General features: G+C 36.8%; 1 protein-coding gene across 12 annotated transcripts in view; it reads right to left on the reverse strand.

Moving 5' to 3' along the window:
- Positions 1-2,389: 2,389 nt before the first annotated feature.
- PARD3 (par-3 family cell polarity regulator) overlaps positions 2,390-17,604 on the reverse strand; it is a 425,937-nt gene continuing 410,722 nt past the window's right edge. For all 12 annotated transcript variants that reach the window (XM_042889264.1, XM_042889270.1, XM_042889262.1 and 9 more), the window contains 3 exons: positions 17,260-17,380; positions 7,872-7,999; positions 2,390-4,474 (listed from right to left, as the gene is read on the reverse strand). In XM_042889264.1, coding sequence (XP_042745198.1) covers positions 4,081-4,474; positions 7,872-7,999; positions 17,260-17,380 — 643 coding nt within the window. In that variant the 3' untranslated portion in view covers positions 2,390-4,080. The remainder of the gene's footprint in view (positions 4,475-7,871; positions 8,000-17,259; positions 17,381-17,604) is intronic.

Below are 17,604 nucleotides of genomic sequence, written 5' to 3' on the forward strand. Positions count from 1 at the left end.
TAAAGGAAAATTAAAGCAATCTGTGCCTCTCTCTCTTGCTTGCATGTACATGCACACAACACACACAGCCTACTTTCAATAAATCCTTCCCCATCCTGGTTTTCTGACTCTCACTCTTCCTCTCCCAGGTCAAGACTGACCTTTGCAGTGCCCTGGAAGGCTGCGCTGTGGTGGCACAAAGGTGGCACAAAGAACAGATGAGACTTTTTTCTGTATTTGCATTCCTGACAGATTCCTCACAACTCCCATGAACCAGACTCAGGAGGGAACGATGTAGAAATAGTCAGGCATAGCAAGTAGAATTAGGAAATATTTTGAAAATAGACTTGCAAGCCAGGACATGCAATAACCAAATCTACTTTGAGTCTCAATGACACAAGTTCAAAGGTTTGAATTACTCAAGAATATCCTGTGTTTAGCTAACGCTGCTAATCTGGTGCATCTATCGTCTGGCCAATGTTTCTTCCTTTCCTTTCTCAGCATACCCAGCACAGAGAAATGCTATGTTACAGACACTCATAAACAGTCTGAATGTGAGCAAAACATCAGCACAGTTTTGGAAGGCAGGCCATATATTCACAGTCATGATGGGTTTAAATTTTGTTTTGTTGTTCTTCCTGCTGTTTGCCAGCAATAAATGGCAATTGTACTTTCCGACCATGTTCAGCTGGGCTCTACGCCATTTTCTGCTGTTTTTGATGGCAGAGTTCTCCAAGACATATATTAGAATATCTGGCCTATGCAATAACTCACAAAGGCTGCAGTCTCATTTCCAAGGAGGCCCTGTAACAAGAGGGGAAAGCTTTTTTACAAAGGCAGCAGACTTCTACATGAATAATACTGAACTTTCCCATGGAATTTCAATAGCATTAACAAATTATTTTGATAAAATACCAGCAGGCTTTGCAGATGGGTTAGAGGAGAGAAAAATGTGCAAGCTCTGCACCCACTCCTCAATGTCCTAAGCTCCCTTACAGTCTGTCCTGTGATCATTCTTAAACACACTAATGTCAGAGTTAATCTCATAATGGTAATAAGTCCACAACAAATTACCACAGCAATGCAGTGAGCTCAATTAACTTTTAGATCTATTCACTATGCAGAACGAAAGGTCACATTCTATTAAAACATCTCCCTCCCACTTCCTTATCATCCTTTGCAACTTATGGGAGTTAATATTAGAAATCCTGTCTATGCTATGTCAGGAAGAAGACAGGATGACGAAGCCAGAAAAAAACCTTATTCTTTGCTAACATAACACAGGCATTGCCCAAAGAGAACATCTGCCTTCTTTCATGAACACATCTAATTATGGCAAATTGTTAACACCTTGAAGAGGAGTTTCATGCAAGGGTAAACTTTAACATATGCCATTCTCACACGTAAAACATGCAGTACTTCATATTTTTCCAAACATATGCCCTTTTTCCTACAACAGTTTATCAAAGACCTTATTTTGAAAAGGACTTCAACCTGTTTTCCATTCCTGTGGATGCATTTCTCAGTGTTTGCTATTATTTGACTGTCCAAATAATTCCATAGAAGAATCAAACTGTGTAATCTGGGAACACAATCAGGAGATGAGACTGCAAGGCCTGCAAAACAGCAAACTGTTATTTCCTCACTCACAACTGCAAGTTTAGGTCTTTTACAAAATCTCATCTTTAGCTTATTTGGGTACCACAAGCTGCCTGTCCACTTTGCAGCTTCTACTCCTCTTCCCCTTGAGATCCCACACTAAAGTCACAGTGAATAATTTGACACTATTATTGCCATGGCAACAGCCTGATGTCATGCATATACAGAATTATGATTGACATTCCTGCAATATCCAACAAAAGGAGAAAGGAGAGGAAGATGGAGACAATCAGACACAGCTTCAGTACTAATGGGAGAACAAAGTATCACTGGCACTGTAAATATTGCTTTAATTGTAAATCTGCCTTTTCCCATTTTTCACCGTGCCAATATTCCTGCTCAAGGCTCACACTACAGCTCAAAATACACACGGCTGCCACGAGGTCTTTCTGATATGGGCCTGGGTTTGGCCAGAGCCCAGTGTCTGCCTGTATGCTGACACACACTTTTCAGGGAGAGCACTGCATACAGGAAGACTTCTACTGCAGAGGCCAGTCTTTCAAACATCACAGGTATGGCTTGAAATAACATGAGAGGCCAAACTGAGCACTTTTTCCCTTTGAGGAGAGTATTCACGTATTCAGCCGGGCTGTAAATCTTTTTTTTTTTTTTTCCCTATGTTTATAAGTGTTCACACAAACACACACGCAAACCATTAGGAATAGGATAAAATAACATCTGTTAACTGTTTCTGAAACGCAGTGTCTGCAGCAGTTCTCATAAGGGTCTACAGTCAATACCAAGACAAGAATGGAAACAGCCTTTTATTCTAAATTTCATATGTACATGGAAAGCTGTTTTACACAGTTTTGGAAGTTCTGCGTAAAAGAGCTACTGTCATCCAATGTCACTGTGCTTACATTAGTAACAACTTTTAAACATGGAGTACATTATTAACAACGAAAACCATTAACAAACAGGCATAAAAGACACAGATATGTTTGCTGATATTTCACATATATTCTAGAAACGAGTTGGCGCAAAAATAAAATGTGCCAGTAAAAAAAATAGGCATTTTTAAAATCACGCAACACATGATTTTTCTTTCTTGCTTTCATTCTTATCTTTTTGTACATAATATGCTGAGATCCATTCTCAAGCCTTCTCACATCAGGATTTGCAGGCACTTCAGCAACCCAGCTATATTTTTACAATACATGAAGTTCAGACCAACAAACATAAGAACAACTGCTGCAAAAGAAATTCTCATATCCTATATGCACATTCAAATATTACTCACTGCTAGAGCAATCTTTTTCATTTTACTTATTTTTGGATACTGACATGTTTTCAGGATGATGTGTAACAGTTTGTCTCCACTTACGTCTCACTCATACACTTACAGATTTATTTTTAAAGTAACATCACAATGCAACAGTACAGTATACAGAAGCACAAGGCAGTTGTCCACAAAGCTTCACAAAATGTAAAAAGAAGAAATTGTTTTCTTTTCAGTTATTTTTTTGATCTAAAGAAAAACTTTGATTTTTTTCCATCTTAATATTATGTCCTAAAACAAAGACAACTGCATATCAGATATCCATGGGATGACTCCCTCCCTAGTTGTCTTTCAAGACACAGTTGTCTTATGACCAGTTTCCTCTGGAAGTAAAGCAAAGCAGAACACACTTGTTTGTTTGTTCATAATTCCCCATATTTAATGAAATAATGAAATAGACTTATCAAGGGCTTGGCTGTGACTGAGTAAATAATCTCTCAAGTTATGTCATTTGCAATGAACCATGTCGTAAGATTATAAGGCAATTGGAACAGAATCCTAAGGATAACTGAGAGCCTAATATTGTTTTCCTCATGAGTCGGGGTAGGGCTTTTTTAATAAGCTCAGAGTGGGGAGAGACACAAAAGAGTGCATATGTGCATAATAGGAGAGGGTAGTTTTTCAGCTTATAGACACTTAAATATTGATCAACAAAGACTGGTAATGACTCCACCATAAAACATCTCAAGACTGTGATACAGAAGAGAGCTGAGCCTTGTCCACTTAAGTGTGATTTGTAACCTCCTCTTCTGACCCAGGATGGATATGTCAGTGTTTTCTTCAACTTCAAATTCATTAATTTTATGCCACAAAGCTGCATGGTGGTGTAAATAACTCAATGGAAAGTAAAACATATTACAACAAATCCTAGTAATAAGCCATCAACCACTCTGGACTGGGCTACGGGACTTGGTAAGCAGGGGTGGCGTTGCTCACTTCTGCTATGATTGTCAAACGGTGGAAAATCCTTCCATGAAGTTAACACTTGAGACAGAACAGCAAAGACATAAGGCCCACCAACTCTTTGCCCGTATTGTTAAAGGCACTGAAACAGACAATAGATATATTCCTTAGTACCATCAATTTAAAAAGTTTTCAAAATATAAGTCTTTGTATGAAAATGTTCCTTATTGCATGATGAATTGATCTTCATTTTCTTCACCTCAAGAATAAAACGGTCTTCCCTTTTCTGGTGTTTGTAATCTGTTCAGCCTGGCGACCTGAGATGGTGAAGGTGGCACATCTTGCCTGAAAGGACCTTTAGGTGGGGTATAATTAGGGTCCTGAATTTTCTTATATGAGTCATAATTGCTAGGCCCTTCAGAAGAAGTTTTTTTTTTCAGTTGTTGTTCTTTCCGTCTCTGCTCTTGACGGAGCAGTTCTTGTGTTTCTAGCATCACCCTGGCATTGAAGCCATGTCCCCCCATGTAGCCGTTTCTTGATCCCTGGTAGCTGGAATATCTGGGATTATCCTTTGCAGTCTGGAACCCTTCACCCGGGGAATAGCTCTGCTCCCAGGAGTCTTGAGAAACAGAACTAGCATTTTTTCTGCTTTGCCTGAAAAAAGAGAAGGAAGAAGCTTTTAAGACAATCCTGGGAAAGAAGCGTGTTTCTGAAATGCTAGCAGGCTTCCCCAACTATAATTTACTTGAAAAGCAATGTTCTTTTCTGCTCCAAAGAAGTAGCTTGTCTCTTTTGCTGGAGGAACTTTTCCTCTAGGGTTAAGCTACATTTCTAGGCCTCTCTAGTACGAATAAGTTTTCCTTATATATATATATATATATATATATATGTATGTATACATTTCCTCTAGTAGGAATAAGTGTTCACAATAAGAACTGTGAACACTGACACAGTGCTACAACAGTCATCACCTGCCTGAGAAAAACTTGCAACAATTTAGCCGCATACGTGGAAAGATTGCATACAATGCTGTGCTTTCTAAGAAAACAGATAAAATTCAGCACTTGTAGTCACTTGCGAAAGATTTGAATCCAGACTCATACTAGATTGAGGATGCAAGAAGCAGACCTTTAAAACATTTGCTCTAACACTGCACAAGTCATAAGATAAAGTACATTATTTGTAGGTCGATATGGATATTAGAGTTTCTTCCAGGTCCAGAATGAAGGAATTTTACACTATCACAACTGTTTCTCAGTTTGCTACAGCTTCCATAAAAGTAAAGGTAGATATAACCTTTCTCGCTTTTTTTTTTTTTTACTCCATTGCACAGACAAATAAATCAAAGGCATATAGGAATTACAATTTTTTTATCTTTTTTCACACTAAATCACTACATTATTTTGAAGACAGATTATGGTTTTGAAATAGCTCTAATTTACCATTAAGCTGCTAGATGCTTTTATGAATTTAAAATTGGATTGGTGATGATAAAGTACAGCAATTGGGTGCTGCAGCAAAACAGACACCCACTCTGAGATTAACCTTACTGTATGAGAATGAGGCAGTACAATAAAATAGACAGCAATATTAATCAACAAGAAAATCACCTGGTAGTGTAAATATGGCATGTTTTTTCACATCAACACACATGACTCAATGGGGTCTCATGCGATGAATATGCAGTGTAAGGACAAGAGACCTGTAGAATGTCACTACCATTTGTAGAAGTAACAATGTTTGTGGGTATTTTTGCAGCCTTCCTTCCATGTATATAACATGAAAATGATTGTATCCACCTTTTTTTTGTAATGCATACAGAGACCCCTAGATGAAAACTGTTATTCAGGATGAATGCAAGTTATTACATCATAAATTATAACATAATGTAAATTCTTATGCAAATTTTTATAGCTGTTCTTGGTATTCAAATATCCATTTCTGCCAAAGAAACAATGTTTTTGAGCCATGTTTTATCACTCTCTGGAACAAGAGCAAATTGAATGAACCTCTGTAGGCTACGAAACTGTCAGGTTTCTGATCTAGAGCAAGATAAATTTTAAGTACTACAAAATTAACTTGAAGTTAAACATTGCTTTTACAGTTTCACATGGGACAAGAGGATGACTAGTTGAACTGATTTAATTTACTGACTGTTTTCTGGTACTTGTTCAAAATTAGTTGGCCCACTTTCATTGTCTTTCTGGGAAGATTCTTTACAATTGACTAAAGTGCCATCAGCACTGATGAAATAAATGTACAAAGAAAAAAAAAAGAGGCTCCTCCAGTCTCTACAAGATAAAAAGCAACAAATGTCCAGAATGAAGCCAGTACACAAATGTTAAATATTACAAGGCCATAGTTGCAACATTAACCCTGGGACCTAAGTTTCAGAGCAAGATTTCTTTACAGATTGGTCATTGAGTTACAGTTTGTAAAGCTAAGTGTCTCAGCTTGTTATAGTAGAACTGTGGTATTCGTAGCACTCAACTTTAGCCTGAGATTCTAAATTTCTGTCTGCTCTAAGCACAGCTCAGAAATCCACAGTGCTCAAATGCAATCATTAAATTAAACGTTTCAGACATAAATTTATTAGTAACATGCATTCTTACAAGTTTGCTAGTCATTTCTCATGTTGAAAAATGTAATGAAGTTCTCACTCGTTTCAAAACAAACATTTCTATAGCCCAAAGAATAATTTTCCAAATTTCCTGTAGATTAACGTTCTCCGTACAACTATGGATTTCTACCACTAGAAATGCATTGCAACTAAATTCTAGTTTTTAAATGCTACCAGTAACTGAGCAGAACAGGGGAAGCAAGCTTAAAGAATCCGCTTCCAAACTGACAATACCCCCCCCCCCCCCCCACTTAAAAACAGCACAAGCACTCATATTTTCCTACTCAATCTATTGCTGGAAGCAGTAACAAAGAAAGATAATTTCTCAGGTTAAAGAACATGGCTTTTATATATGTAGTCACTTCAGAAATTAGATACAGATAGAAAGGAAAGGAAATAATAAAAATTATCAAAATAACAAACCAATATTCTAAGAAAACACAATAACTACTTTTTGTTTTCCCACCTTCTTCCAAAAATAACAGGAAAATTTTATACTGATAGGTGTTACAGCACATGAAAACCAGAGAGATCTGCTTTATTTTCAAAGAAGGTGGTAAGATATCAGTTCACGATAACTTCAATGATGAAGCTCCTATTTGTTTCAAAAAAATAGCTGTGATATACTTGCTAAAACACGCTAAATCAATGCAATTTGACAACCAAACTCTAGAGTAAAGAATTCTCCACTCAGACATCACCATTAATATTTGAAAATGAAAAGATTATTTACGTAATGCTAAACAATGATAGTTATTTAATTTAGAATACAAATTGGGTAAACATTTAATAATTATTATAGCTAAATAACAAAGTAAAAGACATTGTACCAGCTAACTCATTTTAAAAACCTAGGGATTTTTTAAACACTGATCTTTTTAGACAAAAATTGTACTGTTTTACAGCATTCCATTGCCAGTGACCCAGCAACTTAAAAGAAAAAATATATACTGGAAACTTGGAGGCCACTGGTATTTTAGGACAGAGTTTCCTCAGTTTCCTCATATTTTGTTTTTCACAGTCTTGATTCTTTGCTTTTCTTTTAATTTTTGTTCACTGTCAGCATGGCAATGATAGAATTTCTACCCAGTAAGGCATTATGCAACAGGAAAAAGAAGTCTGAACTGTCAAAAGGGGACAACCCATGTCATACTCAGAAGACTTCTGTAATTGCAGAAAATGGAACTTAATGAAACTGCCTTAGTTCTGCTGGGTGCTCTGTCATTCAATCTCACTGAAATAATCTCTGAAGTAATTCTACTAAAACAAAAAAAGTTACCACATTTTTCTCACTTCACTCTTCCACACCAAATACATTCCACCTTCTATCAATGCGAAACGCAAGTGTCTGCACTACGCACAACACTTTCTATCCACAAACAAAATGAGCTCCAGGCTCATACTCAGAGCAGCTTCAGCCAGTTGCCGTACCTGGGTAATGAACTGTACTGGCGCTGAGCTTGCTGGAAACTCTCTCTTTCTTCTTGTCGCTGCCGTTGCATTTGAACCTCTACCGATACCGAGTGTCTGCCACTCTGCGAGTACGTCTTGGAGCTTGGCTACAAAATAAAAACAAAAATGTCTTGAACAAAGCAGAAAAATACCCACAAAAGGGTGATCATTTAAATTACTATAGTAAAATTACTGAAGTACATACAGTCATATTTGTAACAACCTGCGGTTCAAGGAGCTCTTTCAAAAGAATTGCATAAAATTCAGATACATTACACTGTGTCCTGTGCTACAGACTCTGTTCCTGACTTAACATTTATGAGATACATGAGAAAAATACTGGTCCAAAGCAGGTCATTCTTTTGTAGAAACACTGAAATTTAAGTGAAGTCAGGAGGTAATCTAGCCATGCTAATGCTAACTTTCATACTCCACTGAGGATCTGAATGAGAAGGAAGCAATATTCTCAACTGTCATGTGCTCTCCATTAGCACTGCCATCTTGTTTTGCTGTTGGCCCAGATGCACACCACTTGTTCTTTGGAGATAGGAAAACATTTTCTAGTTTATAGTATCAAGAAGACAGATTTAGCAAGTCTCTTGTGGGACAAGGGGAATCCTGTGCCTCAGAGAAGGATTTAGATAACATCTTAATACAGGGACAATTTGAAACTTTGGGGCCAATGCCAAGAGCACATGAAAATGGATGGCCTTTCTGGGAATACACAGCATTACTGGAGAACACCTGGCAGAATGGCAAATTTAAACTTGAGGTTATGAAAAAGTTTACCTTTGTAAAGATTTCACTTTTCACTTTCTGTTACTGTGTTATTCATATTTTGTGATTTCAAGTTGCAAAGCAAGGTGCCACAAAAGTGAAAGTGTTCTTCTAATCGCTGGTTGGGGAGCAGAACCACTTGCCTCAGACCTGCTTTTATTAAAGCGCTTTTCTGCTTTCTGGTCTGCGCATTCCTTCACAATGAACATCTCTTGTTTAGAGTTGGTTCTATTTTTAATTTTTGCTATTATAATCTCAACAGCAGAAAGATATCATAATGGCTGACAAACAACTGAAAGATAAAAGGCTTTTCAAATTCTTGTTGCACTGAAGATAAGTTTTAGACACCAGAGAGTTGTCATTTGTGACATAAACTTTTCCTCTGTCTTACTATAGAGTTCATTTCTTTCAGGTAGCCAGAAATACAACAAATCTGAAACAGATTTGAACTTGAACAGAACTTTTAGAAACTTCATCTTCAATAACAGTATACTTCAGACATAGTATCAGCCACAGCTCAGAAGAAGTACAATTTAGGGAACAACTGCTTTTCCCATTAGATGAAGATTATTGTGTATCAGAATGTGAAAGCATAAACTATGAGTAACTTACTTTGGAGGATCCTTGATACACCACTGATGTATACTTCAAAATATATTTACTCAGGAAAAGCCTCAGCAAAGCAATACTTCTAATGAAAAATGCTTTAGGAATGGTATGATGAGGCAACAAGATCAGAAAACAGAATTGTGTCAGCCCTGTGGGAAATTTTCTGAGATGAATAGTCTGTACATATGTATGTTCAAACCAACAACTCCCATGGAGGTTTCCTACTATATTAAATAAGGGAAACCCATATGGAGCAACGTTTCAGTTATTGCATATGTCAACATTTCCAACTTTTTTACTTTATTGAGAGTCTTCCGACATTTGGTATTTTATTGAAGGGCTCGGCTTATGGAAGCAAGTGATTACCTGAAAATTACCAGATTTATTTCTGAATTCTTTACAGGGTGGTTAGAACCAGCTAACAGAAAACCACAGGGAAACTTAGTACTTCCCATCTCAACTCCTCCATAAGGAATGGAAGCATTTAAACTAAGATTTTAGAGCCAATCTTATCATTGTGCGGTTCCCATTTTAACAGTGTTGGAAGAAACACAGCTGGAAAGCTACAGCTATCTCAGTTGTGACAAAATGGTTACCACAAGCAAGATAAAATTGGAATTGCTTCTTTATCTGAAAACATTTTCACTTGTTTCAGTTCACTGTAAATATAGAATAAAATAATTTTATGGTACAGGGAATGGTTAAATTATCAAACAGCTGGAGCTAGAATTGATTTGTTACTTGATTCAGCAAGTGTCAACAAGACACTAGGATGCATAATCTGAAAAGTATGAATGCAGGTACACATGTATATAATATGTGTGCATGCGCGTGCTAAGAGCTAAGGTTGCCAGAAAAGCTTCTGCTAAGGTAACAAAGGCTTTGAAAGAACTATTAGACTGTGAATGGACTAAGATCCAAACTTAGCTTCAGGGAGATTTTGTTTTAATGCGTACAGGAACCAATGCTTCAACAGAAGCAGGAGCTGCCACCTGCCTACCCCTGTAGCACCTGTCCGGGTTTACTGGCTCTGAGGAGTCAAGTGTGTACTCTCAACTAGTGACAAATAATGTCACCTAATGGACAAGTTTTATGACTTTATGAGTCTAAGTGCAAGAGTCTAAAATAAATTATCTGCTTTTCTGAAGGTACAAGTACCTGTGTGCCCTGTTAAAGTGGCTTAGCAATACTTAACATGAAAAGTAGGATACTTACTGAGAGTCCTGTCTAGACATTGTCAACAACTCCAGTATGCTGCATAAAAACACTCCTTCTGTACATAATCACATGTTCCATAACATAGCATAGACAGGTACATTCAATCATCTTATTAATGAAAAGCCATTTCTTTAAAATCTTCTCGTTAAAAACCTCAGTGATACCATAGCGAAAGCCCTTAATTATGGTTAAGATGATATAAAGACTTAACATAGTCTTTTTGGACCACAAACTTATTTAGAAAAATGCAGCTCTCTGTGCAGTGATTTGTCTTTCAATATGCTTTCAATTAAATCACATGAACTGAAAGTACTTATGTAATCTTAAAATCTAATTAGTATGTTTTAAATATATATATATAAACAGAGTCCAGTGTTACAATATGGAAACTGACATGCATACCTCATTTATGCCAGCAAAATAGAAGGTAATTTTAAAAAAAGTCGAGCTATTTACAGATCTTTCAATAGCAACAAAACACATGTATAAAGAAGACAACACAGTACTTTTAGCAGTGACATGAAATGGGTAACACAAGGCCAAGCACAATTATAGCAATCTGAAATCATCCAACAAACCTGGCAGCAGCTCTGAACAGATTGATAAGAACTCAGGCCTTGTTTGCAGTGAGATGTACGACGAGCACTGACCTTTTAAATCAGGATGTGGCCAAGGCCACAATAACAACCAAGGCTGCATTATACAAATAAATGTATGTTCATGTATTCCACAGTACATTTAAGTGGCAATGATAGTTACTGCATTCAGCATTGTTAAACAGTGCTTAGCTTATAAAACTATGTTTTGAGATACATGAAATTAGAGAGCTCTCTTCTCAAATAGACATGAATTTAGAACTAGGATTGTGAAGTCAGACGTTTCTACAGATTCCTCTTTTTATCCAAATAATACATTTTGCATTTTGAACAGAACCTACCCATGGTTCACGTTGCACTGACTGCTCTCAGCAGTAAAGGACAGCATGTTTGAGGACTAAAGGTCACTCCTCCCTTTTCTAGCTAAACTTGAGGCTGCCCACACAATTTCTTTATTCACAGGGTGGCATTTCTGTCCATAGAAATGTGCCTGCCTCTGGGACGGGCATGGATCAGAGTTACAGAAAGGAGACTTCTTGTCCAATCTTGGCCAATCCAGGGCACTACATTTTATGGGAGATCCACTAGTCCAGGTGACACAAAATCCACCAGTTTAGATGGCTTCTATTTCATGGACTGCTGTCACAGAGTGAAAGTGGGAGAAGTGCTCACTCAAACTCATAGAACTTATTTATGCTGATAAAAATGTAGTTAATCCAGAAATGAATAAGGACTTTCACATTTTCCAAGTTATTTAATAAATAAGTAAATAACTCACTATCTAATATTGAAATACATTTGCTTTTTTTTTTTTTTTTTCAGATTAAACTCTGTTTTTAACTAAGGAATTTTAAATTCACCTGGAAAGTCTGTAAACATGAGCCCCCCAATACCCCCCCAATGCCATAGGTTCCCACCATTCAGTGGTAATTAGAAATAGGTAAGATGAAATGATCTAGCCTGCTTTATGTTCGTCTGCTTGCCACAGATGATAGACAATCCAGCAATTGTATATCAAAGTTTAGAATGATAAAAAACATTCCATGGATATGATGGCTGACCTGGAAAACTATTTTTATTTCCATATTTCTGTTTATGTTGCTATGATGAACAGAATGTACAGCAATATTTCTTTTAAAAATGGGCAACAGGTGTGTATTAATTCAAGCGCCATACAATAAGAAAATCCCATCCCTTTGTGCATCTTTCTTTGGTGTATATGTAGGAAGCTGAATGCCATGGTATGGGACTAAAATTTCCATTCTGTACAACAGCAGCAGCAAAAAGAAAATCTTCAGTGTGGTAGAAACAAACCACTCAGACAGCCTTGACATTCTGCCTAGGTTATTTACATGTACTGCATGCCTGTAAGCTTTTAAATATGTTTGTTTACAAAATGAAATTATTTAATTTCTTTTTTTCCATGTTTTCTATCCTCATTTTTATGTTTCACATACAATAATAGATTGAAACTAGTGGGGAAAAAGTCATTTAAAATAGACAACAAAATTTTAGAGCCAAAATGCAAAGCTGGGCAAAAGATATGTGGTATTTCATGAAAGCTTCCCAGCTTTGACAAAGCATGCGTATAAATTACACAGCTGAGGAGAAACTAACTACAGAGAGGATGCCCTGCATAAGTTTGGTTTCCCTTCTGAAAGAGATTGGAACAGGAGAAACAGCAACTTAACTCTTAGCCTTTGTCCACGGTAATGTTCGACTGGATATCACCAAGTATCTTAATAACATTTCCTGACAGAAATTCTTGAAATGGATTGATACTAAAAACAAATAATATACTGTTTTTCTTTCTCATCAATGTGTTGAGTAACTCTTCAGAATTTACAGCCTGATATAAACCTTGCATTACTCTTTTTAAATATAGTCTGTTATTTGTTTTTCCAAGTAAGATAAGTGGAAGTTACAGTGATAAAAATTGGGCTTTTGTTTTTCTAAAGCAATTTTATATTATTTGGAATTCATTATGGATTTGAATTGGTTAAATACATGAATACAAGGATAAGAAACAAGTATCAGAAACAGATTTAAAAAAAAAAAACAAACTTTTTTTTTTTTTCTCTAAATCTGTCTTAGCCACAAATTCTGTACACCAAAAACCTGAAAAACCAAGCGTAGTCCCTAGATTTCTGTGCTATTAAGACTGCTGGCATATTTTCTCTACAAAATTCATGCAATTATTTACTTTTCCCAAATTTGTGCACAGATTAAAAGCTATACTCCAATGAGTAAGGTTTTATGTTTGTTTTGAGTCAGTTAGATGTTATCTTTAGAATAAAAATATCTTTTTATTTGACTTCTAAATATTTAAAGTGGGGTTTGTTAAGCTGCTCTCTTGCTACCAGTTTTCTCCTACCAATCATATAGATTTGAGATGACTGGAGAAGAATGTATTTGTGAATGGAAGTTGTCACTTTCTATTTCTAGCACTGAATTTTGTATTAAAGATGAAGAACTAGAACACCAACTTTTGTCTCTCCAGAGTCTTTTTGTTTTTCTCATAGTGCATTACTATGGGCAGAACTGGCAAGCACTTGTAGCGTTTTGAACTGATTAAATATGGTATATGTTTTTTTAATTGGAGTGTTCACTCCCATGACATTTAGTGCTACAACGGCATGTTTTTGGAGATCTGTAATTAAAATGTGACTAGAGAAAAAGAAAACATTTGGAACAACATAAATCAAACTACCCTGTCTTCAGGGCTGATGTGAACCAAGACAAACTTCAGCAAACCCAATACGACCCAGGAAAACAAGCAAACAAACAAAACCAACACAAACCAAAACTAAAAAAAACAAAAACCCACAGGACAATGTTAGTCCTGAACAGAAAAATCAACTCCAAAAGAATCCAGCATTGGTATAACAATTTGCCATAGCAACAGCGAGGGCTGTAAAACCAGCAGCCATACTGTGACTCCGTCTAGTTCTGTATGCCCAGGTACACGTTTCTGCCAATCTGACCGCAACCTACACCAGCAGGATTAAAATGTATTAATCATGCTTGATTTTGTTTTCCATTTTTTTTCCTGTGTAACATCAGACATAAAGCCTTGCCCTTGTATGTCTTCTTGTACCATTTTTGATACACACAAAAAAAAGCATGTATGAGGAAATAAAAATAGAGAAGCCTGGGAAAGTTCTCTTAAAATAAACAGAAAGCTTTTCCATCAAGCTTTGAGCGTTGTCTCTACTGCAGAACTGCTGGGTTCCAGAGATGCCTCAATGCTGCAGCAGTCAGTCAGTTATTAAACTTTAACAGCATGTCATTCAGATGGCCTTGAGCAGAAACACCACACCATCAACAGACGTGTCCTCTCATTCTAGCACTATCACTTTTCGTGTCTGTTCAGCTGCCTGATGCTGTACGAGTACTTGTAGGCAGTCAAGTGTTTTGTTTACAGGCAGGGCAAATACAGGAGGCCAAAAGTCCAGCTCTGCCACATTGCTCATCTACAGATAAACAGCCTTCACCTCATGGCAACAGCCAGCAGCAGCTGGGGCTGGACACTGGTCTCTGCCAGCAGCACTGCTCAGAGCCAGCGTGATGTAGTGCTTTGTGGTGCAGAGATCTACCTCCAGACTCTATGTATTTGTCACAGGTAACCAGGCTGCTGTATCACAAGCCATTAATAGCCTGGGATGGATTAGAGTTGGTGACGTTCACAGGATCATTCTGATAATATATTAGCAGGTTCCTGAGCTATTGAGCTCCTCTGAATATCCTTAAAGCTGCCAGATTTCCGTCAGCACCCATTACTTACACTGCAAACTTTATGTTCATTTACACTTCCTTAAAGTAACAAATAGTCCCACATCACATCAGCACACTGTTCCCTATCCACAATCCTACCATCATCTTGTTAATGAGAAATGCAAACTACTTATCACCTCATAGCACACACTTCTCAGTGGATGAAAGACTGTTTTTTTTCCTCTCTTTCTCTCCAAACCAGGTCAGAGTTGGCTGCTGTCATGCGGCACAGAGGCACCTCTGAATGCACAAGCCTTCTCCCCTGGTGAAAGCATACTTTTCAACAATGGTCCAAGTACAGGTGTGTGTCTCACTGTTTTGATTTGTAACCAACAGCTTGCAGATGGAGAAAACTGAAGGGAGGCTGATAAATGCATAAGTATTTTCCTACATATATATTATAAACTGCTTTTGCATTGTTTTGTAGCATTTAATAATACATCTGGATCTGTTTTGAGAGAGTGTCTTAACAAAGTCTGTCATCTCAGACTAATATGTTAAAGTAATAGACTCTCCTTAAGAAAGAGGTTTATGGTTCCTTAACACTGAAATGACTGTGAACTGTTGAAATGGATGAGATCACTGCTTTATCCTTTCCAAGTGTTATTCTCTTGAAATCCTGGAGTACATGATGGAAAAAATATTATAATTCAAAAATACGCTGGGCCAATTTTTTTTAAAGTACATATCTAAAATAAAATATCTGGTCACTTAAGTATTTAACAACATCAGCTCCTACAAATGCAACAGCGAGCTTCAGAGTTAATATTAATACATTAAGCTGAATTAATCACTTTGAGCTCATTTGCATGATTTGTAGAAGGGGAGTAAACAGAGAGATCCCATTTGTTTAAATAAGAGAAAAGGAAAGGTCAATGTTCTGACCCACAATTTAGGAAATTATTCCATTCCTAAGGTAATCAGCCTGTCATCCAAATAATTCCCTACTCACTCATTACAAGAAACTATAATAAAAGTCAAGTTGCGTGACTAAAGTTGCTATGGCATTTGGATATACAACAATTTGGCCCATGACCTTCAGTAGTTAAGTTCCCAACTCTCCAAGAGTGCAAATTTTTCTCATAGACAGTTTTCCAAGAATACAGCTCAAATCTTTCATTTGGAAATTAAACTGCAGTAGAAATGTAAAATAAAAAGTACTTCCTACACCCAGTCCCTTTCTTCCAAAAACTGCTATGCTACAATTGAGATGAGCTGTCACATCATATTCACAATATTAAATCAAAAACATCTGGTCTTAAAGAAAATGCTTATTTTGTTTATCCTATTTCAGAGAGTATTAGAGGTTTTCTAACATGGGAAACAAGAAGCCTGTACCCTTATACAGCATGTGAGGTCGTTTAGGGACATGTTCACCTTTATTCCTCTCCGTGCTCTATGTTAAAAATACCACAGTTTCCAACTGGTGAGCTTAAGAGGGACAAGGACACAAAGACAGAACAGAGGTAAAAAAATCTCCAGTATTCACCACAACAGCAAACAGATGATATACTTGTGATGTTACCTAGGTTGTTCTCTGTGACTTCAGATAAAGAGATGTTGATCTTGGGATGTTTCCATCTCTGTCTCATGTGCATTGGAGATGTGGGAAATTCTACTGCTGTTATGATACAACCTCTTCTCGTTGAGAATGTGAGTGAATGGTTCACTGTCTTTATCGTGGATTTTTTTTAAACAAATGCATACAATAAAGTACTTATCCCACATTTAAAGAATCATAATTTAGGATATGTAGTTGATAAAAGGCATCAGGGATTCATTTTAATTATGTAAAACAAGCACATGGGTTTACATAGTTGTATCACTTTGCTAGATCAGATAGATTGGACAGGATTTAAACGATCTATTAGGACATATTTCTCAAGACAGAACTATCTTGGCTAGTATCAGTGGCAAAGAGACACTATTACAAACCATAGCATAATACATATGTCTTCTTTTTCACTGTAAAAATACTTACTTCCTCTTAAAAGAGGAAAATAAATAATCATGAAAATGTTGCTTCAGAGAAAATATCATGTACAAGGTTACATGATCTCTTTAAATTATTTATCATTAGTGTGTGTTTCATTTTGATTTTCTTGGTGATTTTCAGAATAATTGATATTAGCTTCGAGGCAAAAAAAATCCAAGTAGTAACTCAGAGTCTAGAGTCTAAACACAGGGCAAATTATGCTACACATACAGAGAAAAGATTATTAAAGGAGTTTAAAAATGAAACAAACATCAAAGAAACAGAAATGTGGCCAGCAGAATAAGCAGGAGGGCTGGAGGCAGACAACCCTGGCTCAGTCCTACCTAGCTCCTGACCAGGGCAGGGAGAGTGGAGGCTGGTGCAAGTTTCAAGATTGGCAGACTGTATATACACTTACCCATGGCTGCTCAAAGCTATAAGTACGTCTCCTGTCTTCCACGTCCTCATCCTGTTTTGCTTGCTGAAATTCTTGTCTCAGGCGCTGTATCCGGTCATGATTGTTAGGAGTTGATCTGTTGCTAAAAGAAGGAGGATGGAAATGATCAATACTTAGGAACTGCCATCTGTGACTACAATTTCTTTGCAAGGCACCACTGCTACAGTACAGAAGTACAGACTTAAAAATAATTTCCAAGCACTCAATGTATAGACATTTAGACTTTCATAATGATTAATGTTGTTTGATTAATGAACTTCAGATAGTGTAAGAATGGATGATGAATGGAGTTTTCTAAAAATCACA

Source organism: Lagopus leucura, unplaced genomic scaffold (assembly GCF_019238085.1).
Source record: "Lagopus leucura isolate 7727_CA_CO unplaced genomic scaffold, USGS_WTPT01 Super-Scaffold_100157, whole genome shotgun sequence".
NCBI classification, from domain to species: Eukaryota; Metazoa; Chordata; class Aves; order Galliformes; family Phasianidae; genus Lagopus; species Lagopus leucura.